Below are 19,409 nucleotides of genomic sequence, written 5' to 3'. Positions count from 1 at the left end.
ATCGTTATCAATTGTTTCTTCATAAAGCAAAACTATTTTTTAAACTTTTTTAAGTTTATACTATTTTAAAAATATTTTCTTAGATTATATTTGGTTTCTGAAAAATATGAGGGAAAAAATAATGAAAAAATAAATAAAATATAGATTAAAATTTAATAATAAATTATTATATGTTATTTTAAACTATTTTGCTTATATTAATACTTTTATATAAAAATTAAATAATTTAAAAATATATAAATTTCTAATTAATCTTAAATATATAAAAAAAAATTATTATTTTTTTTTTACATTTTCTTTGGAAAACCAAACATAACCTAAAATCATTGGAAATGAGAGTTGGATGGAGAGTTCGAAATTGAAATAAGTTGAAGTGTGAATGGAGTGATAGTCGTGGACGCGTTGACCATGTCAAACCCACCCAAAAGTGGCTACTATTTTCAAGCCTACCCACAAGTCACCAACTTCTCCACACTTTACCAATGCCAGCTTACGTGGCATCAACTTTATTAAAATTTTCAAAAAAAATAAAAAAAAAATAAAAAAAAAATCCGATGAAATAACTTGTAGAGGATGTTTGTTTTTTTTTAAAAAAAAAATTTACTAAAGGAAATTTGTTTTCAAACTTTAAATAGTTTATTTTTCGATTTTTTTTATGACTTATTATAACTTTTTTACAGAATAAAAAAAAACCAAAAATGGTATTTATATTTTTTTTACTTAATTCTAAATATAACTTAAAATTAAATAGTATTTAATAGTGTTAAGTATTATGTTATTTATTTTTGTAATATTTTATTTCTACTAAACACTAAAAAGTAAAAAATAAAAATTAATATATTATTTTTTTCCATTTAGAAAAAACTAAATGTTTTGATTTTTTTTACTCAGTAAAAAATTTATAATACATCTTGAAAAAGTAAAAAAAAAAAAAACAATGTAAATTTTAAAAGAAAATTGTTTTTAATGAAAAACTAAAAAGTTAAACACCCTCGTAATATTTGGTTTTTTCTAAATAAAAAAAAAGTAATATACTAATTTTTCTTTATATTTTAATACTTAATATAAATAAAATATTACAAAAACAAGCAACCTAATACTTAACACTGTTAAGTACTATTTAAAATTAAATAAAAAAAACAAACACCATTATAAAAAATGAAAAAAAGGATATGTAAAAAAAATATATGAAAGAAAATTATTTAAAGAAATAATAGATAATTTAAAATACAAGTTGTGATTTTTAGAAAATTAATTTTGAAAATTTACCTTTTACCAAATTCTCAAAATTATTGCAAAATGAGCCAAATTCTTTGATATATTTTTTTATTACATACATTAATTATAATAATTTCTTTACCTATAAAAAAATACATTAATTATAATAAATATAAGGAGCCTAAAATCAATCTCAAATGGGGTTTTAATACTTTATATTTATTAATATATACAATTTTTGGGACAAGTAATAATTTATTATAACATGTGAAGGAAATGCACTCTCGCATGTTACAAGTAGGAACACATCAACTATGAAAATTTTCATTAGAAGCACCCAAACCTTACCCAAAAGAAAAACACCAAACCTCTGACTCCACTTCACTCCTGTCCCCTTCTCAGATTGATACTTTTTTCTTAAACCATATTTCATCATTCAAAATTTGAATTTGAATTTGAATTTCATTTCTGCATTTGTTTTGTAGGGGGCAAAATGGGTTTGGGCTGTGTGCTATTATCAACTCACAGTTGGCCAACCATTGTTGAATCTCCACTCACCCAAGTTGATCAAATTTTGGAACACCTTTCTGTCATGTGATTGGAGGAATCTGTCACCCACCCAAATAGAATAATAAACCAATCTGCCAAAAATATTTGAGATTTTGAGTGTTGGTGATCATGGTGGTGGTGGTGGTGGTGGTAGTGACCCCCACCCAAGACCCAAGAGTTTGAACAGAACACAAAAGCCAAGAGTTGGGCAAATACCCACTAACTCCTCCTATATAGTGGTTGTGATATGCTAAAAAAGTGAACTCCTCTATATATGGAGTCTCACCAAACCCATTCTAGAGCATAAAGCACAGTTCAACTATGAAAATAATCACATTATAAATAGAAATATTTGCGTCGAAGGGCACAAATATCCTGATCTTTGATGCCCATGCATGTGTCTATCACTCAACACGTGTCCTATCCGGCATACACCCTATTTTTACATGGGCTACACCTCCTCTGTTGCTTTTCTTGTAAGTTCTCTTTATCAATTGAAAGGAAATGAAGGAGGAACAAAACAGAGAAGCATGAGCAGAACAAAAAAGAACTATGTCATTTAAGTTTCAATTGGTTGAGGTAGGAGGATTGCCTGGCTTTAACAAAATCCATTATGCTTGCAGCATTACCATGCATTACAACTCTCCCGTCTTCCATGTACACAGCACCATCTGCGTACTCAAGTTCTTCCATACGATGCGTCACCCATAATGCTGTCACTTCTCCTGAACTATCCACAGAGTTCTTCACTGCTTTTATCACCCCGACCTGGTAAAAAATGGCAGACCATCTTGTTTAGACAATGCTTATAGTGGTACAATTTTGGTTTTTATGGCCTGGTGAATAGATGGATGTTCGTTCATAATAAAGATGTCACAGGTAATTTTGATGTCAGTGAAGTGTATGCACAATGCCAATATCTTACAGAAGTTAAACACTATACAATCATTCATCACTGTTCTTGTTACAAGAGAGAGTGTAGGCAGGATCGAAGAACAAAAATGCTGAGTGGAAACCTGGAGATGTGTTTGGATGAGCACTCTCTGGAAACTTATTTTAAGAACAGCTCTTCAAGCAAAACGAGTTTTCCTTAAGAATGTAAATTCTGGTAAACATCGGAAAATTGAAAGCCATATACGCAGGTAGCCAATTAACACTATATCAGGGTCCTGCAGTCCAATTATACCCTCCCTACACCTCATGACTAGAGGCTAAAAGATCTACCCCTTGTTATTTCAACAAACATGATATTCTTCTAATAAAATATTAGTGCAGAAGTATGTAGTCATTTTATCCATTAAAACAAAAAACTTCCTAGTCTTGAGAGAAAAGGAAACTCATCTTTTGTACGACTTGTCACTTTCAAAAAACTTGTCATTTATATCTTTTTCTTTCTAATGAATTTTAATGTGTTGGTGATTTCTCCCACCAAAAGATCACATCACAAGGAATTAATTGTATTAAATTTGCACCTAGCACATACAGTTGCAGCCCAAGACACATCCAAGCACACTGACAAGAAAGATGTGCAAGAAGATATAAAAGAAAATCTCAGTCTATCAAGTAATAATACCTGATCATTTTCATCCAAGAATGTTGTGAGCTCATCTAGCAATAGTACTTTACACGCTTCTGCCAAAGCACCAGCAATGGCAACCCTTTGTTTCTGACCACCACTTAGTGTCTGAACAGGTCGCTGAAAAGTTCAACAGAAGAAAAGTAATCATAAAATATAATTTATGCTTCTATAATTGAGAGCATAATATACAACCTACTTGCATGTAGTCAGAAATGCCCACAGCATCCAGAGCTTTCGACACTCTTGACCTGACTTCTTCAATTGTCAGGTTGAACTTACCAAGGCCAAATGCAACATCTGCTTCTACTGTAGGCATCACTACCTGCAGAACATGGAAGATGTTGCCTTGATAAAATTAAATGTGAGAATTTCATGTTAAGCTTCAACAAAGACGCATGAACATGTCATCTATTCTGTTACTAATAGCTACCTAAAATCATTTGAGGCATAAACTATGAGCTGACCCAGTTAAAGTATTTTGTAGGTCAAAATATGCATATTGTTTTTTTTGATAAGTAAAGATAAATTCATTTATAAAGAGACATCGGAAAAGCGACTCAAGGTATACAAACCTATACACCCACCACCAAAAAGGCCAAAGAAAAAGAAAGAGACCCAAAAACCAACAGGCCCAAAAAACAGCCTTAAAAGGATCCCAACCAGTCAAAATATGCATATTGTGATCTGCAGATTCTATAATTTTAGTTTGGAAGTGAACTGCATATATTAGTAGCATGAGTTGAAGAATAGGGTTTCACGGGAATAATATTCTTTCATTGAGATTATTCTTTTATAGAGTTTACAACATATACAAATCCTTCAAATTAGGAAACTAAATCACTGATTAAAAGGAAAAAATAACTCCTAACAATTACTTTCCTAAAAATACAAAGATTGACAACTAATAAATAATTTACAGCTTTACAAAGTTATTTCTTTCCATATCAGTTTCGGTTTTCCAACACTCCCCCTCAAGCTGGCTTAAAGATATCTTCCATAGCCAGCTTGCCAACTAGAAATTCGAATTGCCTCTTGTGTAGTCCTTTGGTGAAGACATCAGCCACTTGTTCCTTAGTAGGGATATAGGTCATACAGACCAATCCGTTGTCTATCTTCTCTTTAATGAAATGCTTGTCCACTTCCACATGTTTGGTGCGGTCATGGAGAACCAGATTGCGAGCTACTGAAATTGTTGCCTTGTTGTCACAATACAACTTCATAGGAGATGAACCTGTCATCTTTAACACTTCCAGTAATCTTCTTATCCACATAATCTCACAAATACCATGAGCTACAGCTCTAAACTCAGCCTCAACACTACTTCTAGCAACCACATTCTGTTTTTTACTTTGCCACGTAACCAAGTTGCCACCTACAAATGAACAGTACCCAGAGGTGGACCTTCGATCCACTATGCTTCCAGCCCAGTCTGCATCGGTGTAGGTTTCAATTTGTAGGTGTCCTCGTGACTTGGACAGAAGACCTCTACCTGGTGTCCCCTTTAGATACCTTAGAATCCTGTAAACAGCTTCAAAATGCTCTGGTCCAAGCGCATGCATAAACTGACTAACCATACTCACTGAGAATGCTATGTTAGGGCGTGTATGGGATAGATAAATCAATCTCCCAACAAGCCTCTGATAACGATCCCGGTCCTTCACATTCTTGGCTTTTGTAGGTTGCAGTTTTACATTCAGCTCTATATGTGTTTCAGCAGGCTTACATCCTAACATACCTGTCTCATCAAGAAGATCAGAACATACTTCCGTTAATTTACAAAGATACCTTCTTTGGACCTAGCAAATTCCATCCCAAGAAAGTATTTTAATGCCCCCAAGTCCTTAATCTCAAATTCCTCAGCAAGTTTCCCTTTCAGCCTCTCTAGTTCATTGCAATCATCCCTCGTTAACACAATATCGTCAACATACACAATTAAGATGGCTACTTTACCTTCATTTGAATGTTTGTAGAACATCGTGTGATCAGCTTGACTTTGAGTATATCCATAATGCTTTATTACTTTGCCAAAGTGCTAAAACCAAGCTCTAGGTGACTGCTTAAGTCCGTATAAGGACTTCTTCAATTTGCATACTTTCCCAACTCCAAAACTTTCTTCAAAACCTGGTGGTGGACTCATGAACACTTCCTCCTCTAGGTCTCCATTAAGAAAGGCATTTTTAACATCCAATTGGTGTAAGGGCCAATTGGAATTTACTGCAAGGGACAACAAAACTCTAATCGAGTTTATTTTAGCTACGGGAGCAAAAGTCTCTTGGTAGTCTATCCCATAGGTTTGAGTAAAACCCTTTGCCACAAGTCTGGCTTTGTATCTCTCAACACTTCCATCTGCTTTACTCTTTATTGTAAACACCCATTTGCACCCTACAACTTTTTTTTCCCTTGGTAAATCTACAACCTCCCAAGTGCCATTCTTTTTTAAGGCATTCATTTCCTCAAACACTGCCAATTTCCAACTCGGTTCATCTAGTGCTTCTTGAATATTTCTAGGTACCACAAGTTTTGAAATATTTGTAGTGAATGCTTTATAGTTGTCAAAAAGGTTACTATAAGAGATATATTTGGCAATGGGATGTTTAGTGCAGGCTTGGGTTCCCTTTCTAAGAGCAATAGGGAGATCAAGGTCAAAGTCCTGTGCAGGAACAATTGGGGCTAATCCTAAACCGGGTTCGAGTGCAGACATTTCTGGACTTGGACCAAAGTGTGATGGTAAACTTAGATCAATAACAGAAGAAGAAGAAACATGTATATGAGTAGGAATAAAAGGAGGGTTACCTGAGATATTTAGAGAGCCATTGCCCAGGGCTTTCGGTTGACCATGTGCTGAGAAGATCGGCTGGTTTTTACTTCTTCCAATGACTTTTTTCCTTGAATAAACCACAGACTCAAGATTGTTTCTACTTTTTTTCATTCGTACTATTTCTTCTTCTGACAGACCAATTTCAGATTCGGATTCAGTAGGCTTAGTTTCCTTATTTTCTTTTTCAAGAGAGATATCAAGAATTACACTAGGCAAAGGTTTAACAATTTCCCAAAAATTTGGTTCCACTAATTTCTCCCCCTGAAGTAAATTTTTGGTAAAATATGGGACATTTTCCATAAAGGAAACATCCATAGTTGTGTAAAAACATTTTGTAAGGGGATTAAAACATTTGTAACCCTTTTTATTAGGAGTATATCCTACAAAAACACATTTTTCTGCTCTTGGGTCTAACTTAGATCTTGACCTTTTTGGAATGTGTACATATGTAGTGCAACCAAATATTTTCAAGGGTAATTCAGAATTAATTCAAAATTCTGGAAATACCTTTTTCAAGCACTCCAAAGGAGTGGTATACTGCAAAATTTTTGTAGGCATTCTGTTGATTAGATATGAAGCAGTTAGTATGGCATCCCCTCATAAGTATTTTGGAATATTCATGTAAAACATCATAGCCCGTGCTACTTCTAACAAGTGTTTATTTTTACGTTCAACTATTCCATTCTGTTCAGGGGTATCAGAACACAAGGATTGATGTAAAATTCCTCTCTCATTTGAAAAGGTTTTCAAAACTTTATTAAAGTACTCAATCCCATTATCAAATCTCAAAATACTGATTTTTGTTTGAAATTGGTTTTCAATCATTCTGTAAAATTCTTTAAAAATCCTTTTGACTTCAGATTTTTCCCTCATTAAATATACCCCACAAAGATGTGTATGGTCGTCTATAAAGGTCACAAACCATTTTTTTCTTGAAATTGTGGTTACTTTTAAAGGTCCCCAAACATCACTGTGAAAAAGATAAAATGGTTTTGATGCATAGTAGGGTTTTGAAATGTAAGTTTTTCGTTGGCTCTTTGCCAATAAACAACTTCCACATTGAAATGATAAAGGATCAACCTTTTGAAATAACACTGGAAATAAATGTTTTAAATAAGAGAAACTAGGATGGCCTAATCTGCAATGCCAAGCCACTATTTGATCACGAACAAAAAGAGAACTAATACTACTTAGTCCTTGAGCAATTTTATTACTAGGTAAATTATCCTCGAAATAATAGAGACCATTGATCATCCTAGCACTGCCAATCGTCTTCCCCGAGCTCTGGTCCTGAAAAATATAATGGGATTCATAGAAGATAACACAACAATTAGAATCTCTAGATAATTTGCTAACAGACAAGAGATTACAAGTAAGTTTAGGAACATGGAGAACAGATTTAAGATCTATTCCCTCAGAGATTTTTATTAGACCTTTTCCTGCAATAGGTGAGAAATTACCATCAGCTATCCGAACCTTTTTATTTCCAGGACACGGTGAATAGGATTCAAACATGTTTGAGGAATTGGTCATGTGGTCGGATGCTCCAGAATCGATTATCCATGGAGTAGATTTAAAACGAAAAGATAGAGCATATAATTCATTACCTGTGTGTGCCAAAGAAACACTAGAAGTACCGGATGTCAAGTTGGATTTCAGCAATGCAAGAAGATGCTCCATTTTCTTTGTGACGTTGTCCTCCCCTTGTCGTATCTCACCAAGTTTAAGGGTTAATTCAAAGATCTGTGATTGATTCCCTAAATCAGAATACATTTGATTTGCATTCTCCCAAAGCTCTTGTGCTGTTGGATAGCACATGTAATTAGAGTTAATGTCTTCTTCCATAGAATTCACAAGTCATGTCATCACCATGGAATTCTCAGCATCCCATATAGCATGGTTCGAATCATCCACTGCAGGAGCCTTCTTTTCACCCGTCAGGTAGCCCATCTTTTCACATCCTCTGATGTACATCCGAACTGATTGAGACCATCTCAGAAAGTTGTCACCATTCAAGCGAATCGTGGTGATTTGGACAAAGTGAGATTCCGAGGTGGTAGGACTGGTTTTTGAAGAATCAGTGATGATGGGATTGTTCAGAGAAGGTTGAGGAACAGTAGTGGACTCGTTTGAAATATCCGACATGGTTTCAGAGAACAGGGATTGAAAGAGAGGAAGAAGGAGGATTTCGGCAAGCAAATTGCTAGCTCTGATACCAAGTTGAAGAATAGGGTTTCACGGGAATAATATTCTTTCATTGAGATTATTCTTTTATAGAGTTTACAACATATACAAATCCTTCAAATTAGGAAACTAAATCACTGATTAAAAGGAAAGAATAACTCCTAACAATTACTTTTTTAAAAATTCAAAGATTGACAACTAATAAATAATTTACAGCTTTACAAAGTTATTTCTTTCCATATCAGTTTCGGTTTTCCAACAAGTAGCATGTCCAATCAGTATGAGGCATGGAATTGAATAGTTTGGCATCCTCTTTTTGGCAACCTATCTCACCCCAACCTAATCTAACAAAACATATTTCCCTATGTTTCTTATCAAAATTTTCCATTTTTGCTACCAAGTTTCACCCTTTTTCCACATTGATGTTTGATTTTGAATTTTTTTTTCACTACCCCACCCTACCCTATCTTATGTCTACCAAACCTATTATCCTGAAGAGAACACCTATCACCAGGTAAGTGCCTTGATGGAGCATTGAGATTGGACTTCCAACATAAAGGAACTAGAACTCATTGGTATTCTCTACTTTCAGTCAAGAACAAATTCAAAAAGAAAAATGAATCAGAAACTCAGAATTCAGTTACGCTTTTTTTTATAAGAATATATATAGATATATCGCCCAAGGGGGAGAACCTTAGTGCATGTGGGTACACAGAAATATCCAAAAGCAAGACAGGAAACAAACAAGGTCAGGGCAGAACACAGCCACACAAACTGAGTAAAAAATCCTCATGCTGTCTAAGAAATCTACTAGAGACAAATTCTCCTCAAAGAAAAAGCCCCTGAGCACTAAAACCGTGTTCCAAGAAAGAGTGGTTTAGTCTTTAAACATCTCTACCCCTTCAAGAATCCTCTGGTTATTCTACTTCCAAATGCACTAAAACAGGCAGGAGGAGGTAGGTTTCCAAATTTTTCCTTGTCCTCTTTCCAATGAATCAACAACAACTATTTATTTGCTTATTCTTTGAGAAGCAAAAGTAAAAAGTTAATGAATACATCTCATTTCTGAAAACCAGAAATAATTGCAGGGTGGTATCGATGGGTGGCAGCTGCAACTGTAACGGTGGTGGAGCGGTGACAGCAGCAGAGGAAATGGTGCTGGTGGTTGTGGCATCAGCAGAGTACTGCTGCTTAGCAGTTTTTATTAAAATGTGAACATATATTTAAGGAGGCAATTATAAAGGAGGAAAAACTTGAGCTGGAGTGAAATGTGACAGGCTTTATAAAACAATATAGAAGGTATCTAATGCCAATTGTTTGTTAACTGAAACTAATATCTGGCCATCAATAATCAGTGCTGACCTGGCAGCATGATAACTGAAGGATGAAATAAAAAGATACTGCCAATTATATTTTTCAGCAGCAATAAAGGGAAAAAGAAATTTTGTAAAAGTTAAGGAATACAAATTTAGGACAACTACGTGGACAAACCCCAAGCTAGCTCCCAAGTTTGTACAGGGAGAAAAAATTTCATCCCCTGTAACAAACTAGATTCACAGTTTATATGAATGTCAAAAATCATGAAAGGTCATGCTGGGTATATTGTCTATGATGGTGAAAAACCTAATGTCATATTATAACCTGAAACAAGACAGCAGAATTTTCAAGTCCATAACGGAGATAATTGTAATGAAATTTCATTCTCTTTTAAGTTCTTTGGAAGAATTCATTCCCTAGAAAAGCAGGGATTATCTAATTTTCACTCATTCACAGGTCCCATAACTAAATTGAAAAATAATCATATGGTACTCTTCTATTGAGTTCTTTGCATCTATCACCACATGTTATATAAAAAAAGACACTCAACAATATTAAAATTAGTTACCAACTAAATCTTACTCCCATCCAGAGTAAAAACACAAAAAATATGGAATTCAAGCTCTAAGAGGCGCCTTTTTTTTTGGTCATTTCTGCTTAAATTTATCAGTTACAGGTATACTTGACCTTAGCCAGCTTTTTCATGACTTGACAAAAGTAAAAGAGCAGTTTCATGATATGGCTGGAAGTAAGGAAAAAGAGTTCAAGGAAGAACCTTATAGCAGTGGGGTATTGCTTGTACACGTAAATTTGGGTCACTCAACCCAATGAGAGACAAATAAGACAAGCAACATCCAAAAAGAGTGAACGAAAGGAAGAAGAAAAAGGGTATGGAAGGCACCCAGATTTAAAAGGATCCATGCAGGAAAACAATGCGGATGAAGTTCATCGTGGTTTTCTACCATTTGCAAACTGTTATAGAAAGCACATAGCCACATTACTCTTTTTCTCTATTAGTATCATGAGAGGTCAAGAAGCTGCAAACTTTAGCATATCAAATCCAAAATCTTTATCAAGAAAATATGACCCAGATAAAAACTATATTAGGATCAAGGACTTATCCATCTTATCTGAAAACCAATTAGGTCAAGCTAATCCTCTTTATATGGTACACTCATCCCAAGGTCATTTTTTGTTAATTTTCCCAAGAAGTAGCATTGTTGCATACCTAACAATCCCTCCCCCAATAGGTGACTCCTACAACTTGAACCCATGACCTGGCTTTGATACCACTTCTCAGGATGAAGGACTTAGCCATCTCATCTAAAAACCAATTGGCTGTCAGTGAGGTCAAGCTAATCCTCTTTAGGTGGTTTGATGTTCAGACTCAACTTGGGACTTAATCATCCAGAGGTACACAGTAGGGCTTAACGTATCCCACACAATACAGCCATTTCAAGGCCTTGACTCATCCCGAGGCTTATAGCAGTGTCTAACCATCTCTGGCCTTACAAGCTCATCCCAAGGTTATTTTTCAACAGCCCTTTTTTCCTGGGAGCAACATTGTTGCATACTTAACAAACTATACTTTAATTTGACATGGCATTTTTATTTCTAATTTATGAATATGTGAGTCCATCATAGAAATGGAAAGGTTTGAAAATTTTATCATCAAACCCTTTCACGAAATCCAATCATTGCTATGTAAAGTAGCTTAAAGGAATGGACACTTACAAGCAGAATATTTGAACAAATCATACAAGTGAGTGAATCACACGGGGCCAAAAGAAATTATGACTAATACATATATACAAGATAAAAAACAAATATAGGGTTGTTGGTAGCAAGAAAATTTTACAGAAATATTAATTATATTTTAACTGACTTGATAAATGATGAGCATAGATTGATAGTGATACTAATAATATACGGGTTTCTCACTCAACCATTGCTAATTTGATTGCAGAAAATGAATAAAAAGACAAATTCAGTGTAAATGTGTTTGATATTTTCTTAACTTGAATGAAAATTCACCAGAAATGCATAAAAGATAGAAATGTTTTGAATTTTGGCTCAATCATTGAGCCCTTCCAGAATTCAAGAACTAAAATTAGCTGTAAAATGCCTTAAGAACTTTGGCAAAAAAGGGTATAGCACTCAATCTTTTGAAACCCCTCAAAAAGGACCAAGGTGGATAAAGCATTATGCTGATACTAGGACCTTTATATGGATATTGATTTCATAATCACAAGATATTTAATTCTCCTAGTTCCCAGATTGATCTCTGAACCTTTTAAAATACCCAAGCTGATCCTTTCTGTGCAATACGACTAAGTACAACCATAAAGTCATACAAATTTCATAGCTCTTAGATTGTAGAGAGAAAAAAAATGGATTTTAGTAACTCTTCAAGCTTAAATCCCATTCTTAACACATACACACACACCCATGTGTACTCTTAACATCTTGATCTTTGAATAAGTACCTTATAACGCATTTGATATAATTAAATTGGAAGACCTGTGGCCATATCCACCATCCCCTAGTTGAACCTTGCAACAGTATACCCTCAAACTCTACGTCTTCCCTATATATGTGTGTGTGTGTGTGTGCAGGCCCATGCGTGTGCACCCACATATACATTTGCATGTGAAAAACTGACCTGATGGTCGGGATTTTGAAAAACGAAACTCTTGGGCTTCTTCACATACAAAGTTCCACTGGTCGGATTCAGAAGCCCAGCCAAAATCTGCAGAATTAGCATCACAACCCAATTAGTGCAACCTATGATTATTTATTCCTTTACATTTACACAGGTGAAATATCAAATGCCCAATTCAAGCACTCCATGCCTCTTAATACCAGCTTTTGCTTTTGCTATGTGATTTCTGTGTTTTCTATTGTTATTTTGATTTTGTCTCCAAGAAATCATATCCAGCAAACGTACTTTCGTTTCCAACAAGCACATCAATATACTAAACAACAGTCCAACATAATCCATACCAAAAACAAAAGGTCAATTAAAACAATAAAAATCCAATATACCTTCAAAAGCGTAGATTTACCACAACCATTGGGGCCAAGAAGCATCCACAACTGTCCGGAAGGAATCCGAATTGAACAGTCCTTAAGAATGGGAGTGAGTTGGCCCAGGCGGGTGGTGACCGAGTAGTTGAGGCTCTGCCCTTCAATGGCATCATTCTGAGTGACAATGCAGCTCCTAATAGAGAGAGAAACAGACCTGAAAAAAATAGAAAACCCAGAACAAGAAAAACACGTCAACGTGTTCGAAGAAATGCCCAGCTGAAAGCTTAGAGAAAAAGGAGAATTGACGGAACCTGGTGGGGTTGGTGGAGTGAAGATTAGGAAGATGAAGCGCAGAGGAGCGGCTGAGAGCAGAGTAGTTCATAGCATGTAATAGAGAGAGAAACGAAATTTAACCACCAACCACGCAGCTTCACAATCTTTTTACTCGCATGGATCAGGGCAGGGTCTCCAACGGGCGGGCCAGGCCGGGCCGGGCCGTAAATAGGAGGCCCGCGGCCCAGCTCGGGCCGGGCCTATGGGCCCGTTGACTGTTCAACGGGCCGGGCAGGGCCGGGCCATGCTAAAATGCTAGGCCCGCGGCCCGGCCTATGAGCCCACGGGCTGGCGGGTGGGCTTTTTGAATTAAGCCAAAATGGCTTTCAAAAAAGCCAAGGGAAGGGACCCTCATGTTTAAACTTTAAGCTTCTAACCAGCTAAACTACATTCTTTTTATGTTTATTAATTGAGTTAGTTATATATATATATATATATATATATATATATATATATATATATATATATATATATATATAAATAAAGTATATTATTTTAAAAAAAAAAATTAAAGGCTCCAACGGTCACATGACCAATTATTTTGAATTTTGAATTTTGAATTTTTTAACCTTCCTATAAATATATTTTCTTCCTTTTCATTTTTTTCATCAAATTCTCTCTATTTCTCTCACATTCTACAATATTTCAAATTCTTTTATTTTTCCCTCAAATTATACAATATTGTTGGTGGTGCAAAACAAGCATTGGTGGCTCCAAGAGTTCAAATTTGCTAGGAATTTCTGCATCGGTTCTCTAATTGAGTAACATACTTCACCCCTACTACTTTATTTTTTTGTTACATTTTTTTTTATTTTTGTAGTTCTTTTTTTAAGGGGGGCCTACGGGCCGGGCCGTGCCTAAAGCGGGCCACGGGCTTTTTGGAGACCCTTGGATTAGGGTATGGGGTTAATGACATAATCAAATACATATTTCTCTCTCTCCATCACTACCTACCATTTTTGCAAAATGGTGGAGAGAGAGAAGATCAAAGAGGACACGACCAACTTTGTTACTTTGTATAAAAGATGATTAAATTTAAGAAATAATAGAGAACAACTTATTAAATTTATTTTATTTTTTATTTTTTTTATTGTGAGAATTGATTTGAGATCAATAAAATAAAAAATTCTAAAAATTAAAAATACAATTCAAACTCAAAAAAACTTTATAAAGTTAAAAATATAGACATCGAGAATTTTGGAGAATCTTTTTATAACGATTTGTATCTCATATCATATAGTAAAAAAATTTATAATATATTTATCTGTAAGATATTTTTATCAAATTAAAATGATAAATTAATTTTTTGATAACTTTATTTAATATTATCAATAAAAATGGTATTTTAGGAAATAATTATCTAACTTATGAAAAAAATATATATATTTTAAAATATTTTTAAATGTACCAAGATAAAGTTGGTTTATAAAAGTTTGATTTTTTTTTTTATACTTTTTCAAATTAGTGAGTGAAAGTGCAATTTTCTTGTATTTTAAATTATTTAAAATGTTGTTTAGCAATGTATAAAGGACTCAAGTATTAAAGTTAGCCAATTTTTCTTATCAAAATACCAAAATTGTCCTCAACTCAAATTAATTCTAAATTAACAGATACTTTACTTGATTAGATTAATTTTGATTAATTTCTAAACCAATTTTAGATAACCACCTATAATCTAATCTCTAATAATTGTGTAATTCTAATTAACTCTTAATTAAGCTCTAAATCAATTTTTGAAAACCACATATAATTTAATTATTGCTAACTATAAATTAATTTTAATTAATTTCTAAATCAATTTTAAATAATATTGTATTTTAATATAAAACCCTAGAACTTTCCCCATCAATTAGAATTAGATTGGATAACCATAAATTAAAACACGAAAAACATCCACCCACCCATTGGATTGTTGTCGGGTGCTATTGGGATTTCCCTTATAACTGTTTTTTAAAACAATTTTATTTCCTTAAAAACACCAAACTTGAAAACACTTTGATAATTTTTTAATAGAAAATAAACATAGTATTTTCTGAAAATATATGCTAATTGTTTTAATTATTTTAAAAAAATAATTATATAAATATGGAGATTGAAAATACATACACCTAGTTGGTTCATTGCTAGTAATTGATGTGTATAAATTCTATTTATCTTTATTCTCCATTTAAATGAAATCCACCGTAACTTTTGTGTCTCTATGTAATATATCATTTGTTATATATTCAGTGGTTAATTGTTGAAACGTCATATTTCATCCACTCATTTACTAAAGACTATATGTGTACAAGCTTAAAGGGTACTACGACATATGGTTGTACCTTCCTATAACACATGATCATCATCAATTCCCTATTTTAAGTTTATTTGCTTTGCTACTTTGTCTAAGATTAATTTCCTAGTTATTATAGTTTCCAATTATGTTCGTCTCCTATTCTAGTTTTCTATCTCAATTATTTCCTTTATTTTTGTATTACAAACATTATTTAAAGATTGACTGTTAGAAGAGTTCAATATAATTAATCATAATTATTCCCTAATTTCCAAATTCTATTATGATCTTTGTGTTTGTTTTTAAGTGTTTTTTCATTTCATTTCGAAACAAACCTTTTGTTGCACTACAAGTAACCAGACACTTGAATGTATCTTGGTTCGTGGACTCGTCTTATCCATTCATGGAGTCATTTACGATTTCCTATCTTATTTTATTTTATCTTTTTTTTAAATAAATAAAATAAGTTGTAATTCCAAACCTATAACCGTTTTCAATTTTTTTTTTATATTTACTTTTTATAAGGTCCTGGTGTCACCATTGAATGAGGACACACTGATTTACCTTTGGATGAGGGTGAAAAATATGAGTCCACACTATCATACTTAGTTCATTGTTGGCATCAATGATTTAAAAATAGAACCAAATCGATTAGTTCAATTAATTAAAACATCAACTAAACCTAGTCCACTTCGATTCGCCTTCTAAACCGAGAAGGACCAAATTAGTATTAAATAGGGTTGATCAATGATTGGACCATGAAATGGATGAACCAACCTAGCCTAATTTTGCTTTTAAAAAAAAAACTTTTCCTCAAAGTTTGTGCCCATATCATTAGGCTACATTTTGGCCTAAGATAGTTGGATGTTGCTTTGATAATAAACTTGTCTGATGTGGGATGCATGGTTTCCAAAAATTTCCAAAAAAACCTTGCATACTAGTAGGATTGAGCCCAAAAGCACATTTAAGAATGTTTCTATTTACAATACTTTTAGTTGAAATGTTTTTTTTTTTAATCATTTTTAAAATAATCTCTTATCAAATGTTTTTCCATAAAGTACTATAAGTGATTTTTTGTAAATTTTAAAAGTATTTTTTAAAAGCACCATCAAAGGAACAATTAGTCTCCAAAGTTAAAAGTCTGCTTGGGAGTACTTTTACAAAGCATTTTTAGCATAAAAAAAATAAAGTAAATTCAAGTGTTTGACAAAATTTAGAGAAAACATTTAAAAAGTTGAAAAATTATTTATAGTACTTTTTGAAAAACACATGATAGGTGTTTTTCAAAAAAACACTTCTAATACACACACATATATTAATGTTAAATGTATAATTTATTTAGCTAAACAATGTCATTTGCCTTTCAATTCTTCATTTCTATCTTATTTGCCTTTCCAATTATTTCACCATTGTTGATGATTATACACGTTTCACTTGGGTGTATTTGTTAAAGGCAAAATCTAATAGTATGAACATCTTTCCATATTTTTACACATTAATGATTTACTAGTTTAAGGTTCCAAAGTTCCAATTGCATCATCCCCTATACAACCTTACGTAGTTACCAAAATGCCCTTATATACAAGAGTAAACTTATAGTTAATTCAACCCTCATAAATCGTGTCATTATGGTATATGAGTTCAAAACAGGGATAATTAGGACCCACGGGAGTACTGGCTCCCTTAAAATCCAATTGTGAAGTTGACTCAACATCCCACTATAGAGAAGCATTCGCACTCCAATACCCTATCTAAATAACAAAAAAACGAAGCTTAGGTCTATAATCTACTATCCACTACATGTAGACTCCTCATGAACTAGTGTTCATAATCTAATAAGGCTATCAAGATTATCTCTCCAATCTAAGTTACAAACTCCACTTATTATGTGATCAATTAACATATTCTAACTCAAAGAAGCACATATCAAATTCCAGTAAAGGAATTACTATTATCATAGATTTCATGATTACATGTCGTGTGGATCACTTAAGGGAATATGTTGTCTCAAACCTACAAGATATCATGGTGCCTCTATTGAAAATATCTGTTGCTATCAACCTTCATTAATAGTAACCCATTTTTTAGGAATACATGGTCATTTTAGGGTCTCACCTATAAGTCAAAGTCTCTTATTGATTTTAGCACAAGTTTAATATCATCTCAAGATTGAAAGTTCATACAGTATAGTAGTTTAGTGGATCATGACAATCGATAACTTTACATCATGATTCACTGTTGGTCCTATCCAATGAGCATCACATACACTAGTGCACTCAACATGAGAAACTCATCCCAATAGCCAAAACAAGTCATCCATTCAATTAGGAGGTAATGCATTACAGTTTCTTCTAAATTTCCTAAATTCATGAACTGATTGTGGACAACTTATCTACGTACAAGGAACTTATGACTTGTATCCTCCGTGCAATTCCTAATGCACCCCAATCATGTCCAATGTAAGATATATGAATTAAATGTTCAAATCAATGTCAATGCATAAAATGGATGGTAAGGGGTTGAAAAAAATGGTATCGTACTCATACCACTCGAATAATAACCATAATTCCAATAGGAAACACTTAAATGAGGGAATGGGGGATGGGGTGTGTGTGATGGGTGATTTAAAATTTTTAAAAACAATATTTGTAAATTATAACCAACTTTTTATCCTGAGATATAATAGGGATGTTCAAAATAAATAAATGATTGTACTTAAAATCTTTAGGTATATAAAATATGATTTTTGACTTTTAGGGATACCCTGCAATTAGTTAGGGATAAAGATAATATAATTATTAATATCTAAAATGTATGTTGAGATATGTTAAAGATAACAATAACTACAAAAAATAACCAACCTAGCAAACTCAACAACAATCCTAACAAATCAATCAATAATTGATTATAAGTATAACTACCACAATCACCAAGATAACCAATCCAACAATCTTAATAATCGATTAACCAATCCATTTAAGATGATCAATGTCATCAAACAAAATATAAGCAAGAATAAATAGATATGCACATTTTTAAGAATGGCCTAGATTAATCAATTTGACCCATTCTAGGCAATTCAAATAGAATATAAAATATAAAAGATATAGATAATGAGGCACAAGACTTTTACTTGGAAAACCCCCCACAAACTTGTGGAGATAAAAAAAACCCACGAGGCATAAGACCTACCAATCTAAATCCACTATTTGAAATCAAGTTACACAAATTTTCTTGGTCGTTTTACCCTAAAGACTTACTCTCCAACACCTATAACTTGATCCACATCCGCTACATAGTAACTCCCTATTGCTTCATAATACATCATTCGGTCCCTCCGAAGGGATTAAGGTCTTCAACCCACAATTCAAATAATCAAATCCTTAAGTGAGAGATCGGGAATGGTGTGGCAATAAGGCTTTCTCATAAGAAGTCTCTCTCTCTCTCAAGAATGAAAGGTCTCTAAACTCTAAGATCTCTATTATCTCTTTGCCTGAATCTCTAACCCTTAAAAGGCTATAAAAGAGGTATTTATAGGCAAAAGCCATAAGATTTCGGTATCTTAAGTTTTCAAATTAGAGTTTGAGTGAAATTCATTCAAAATGCATTTCTAAACTCAATAGGACTATCATGACTTCTTGAGCAGACTTAAATTAAGCGCTTTACTTGAACGGTCCATACTACTTGAGTGAGTTGACCGCTTAAGCAACCCCTGCTACTTTTGAAAAATCATTTTAAAACAATTTATCTCAAAAAATGATACCGAACCTTTTATACTTCAAATAAGTTTTATATGCCATAAGTAAAACCTTTTTAAACGTGTCTGTGGCTAGACGAACATCAACCATTGATCTTCAAAGGAGAGCAACTCATTATCTAAAAAGACTTCTTAACATAAATCAAACAAAATTGCTAACATATAAACAAGACTCAATGTCCTAACAGGGGCAAGTCTGACTTTGCTACATTATGTCTTGTTTTTAAGGGCTCAATTCCAACATCTTCTTCTCATAACAACAATAAGTCTACTTAGTCTCGATCTTGTTGAGTTATCAGATCACCCTCATATCTCTATGACTATGTTTCTACTTTGTTTTTCCCTCTCCTTGCTC

The 19,409-nt window shown here is 33.4% G+C and overlaps 1 protein-coding gene across 1 annotated transcript; it reads right to left on the bottom strand.

The window, feature by feature from the left end:
* Positions 1-2,081: 2,081 nt before the first annotated feature.
* On the bottom strand, positions 2,082-13,160 carry LOC100254018 (ABC transporter I family member 10). Its single transcript, XM_002280579.4, has 6 exons — positions 13,004-13,160; positions 12,711-12,906; positions 12,328-12,414; positions 3,543-3,668; positions 3,341-3,463; positions 2,082-2,535 (listed from the first exon to the last, which is right to left on the bottom strand). Exons 1-6 carry the CDS (start codon positions 13,072-13,074, stop codon positions 2,323-2,325), a joined length of 816 nt encoding a protein of 271 aa, XP_002280615.1. The 5' UTR covers positions 13,075-13,160; the 3' UTR covers positions 2,082-2,322.
* Between the last annotated feature and the right edge of the window lie 6,249 nt (positions 13,161-19,409).

This window comes from Vitis vinifera, chromosome 4 (assembly GCF_030704535.1).
Source record: "Vitis vinifera cultivar Pinot Noir 40024 chromosome 4, ASM3070453v1".
NCBI classification, from domain to species: domain Eukaryota; kingdom Viridiplantae; phylum Streptophyta; class Magnoliopsida; order Vitales; family Vitaceae; genus Vitis; species Vitis vinifera.
The sequence above is the reverse complement of the archived record's forward strand: the minus strand, read 5'-3'. Positions and strand labels throughout refer to the sequence as shown.

Excerpts from the sequence above, each read along its gene's own strand:
- LOC100254018 (XM_002280579.4), bottom strand. The coding sequence starts at position 13,074 with ATGAACTACTCTGCTCTCAGCCGCTCCTCTGCGCTTCATCTTCCTAAT. Across the intron at positions 12,415-12,710 it reads GTAAATCTACGCTTTTGAAG|ATTTTGGCTGGGCTTCTGAA; the intron begins GTATATTGGATT and ends CTAATTCTGCAG. Across the intron at positions 3,464-3,542 it reads GCATTTCTGACTACATGCAA|CGACCTGTTCAGACACTAAG; the intron begins GTAGGTTGTATA and ends TGAACTTTTCAG.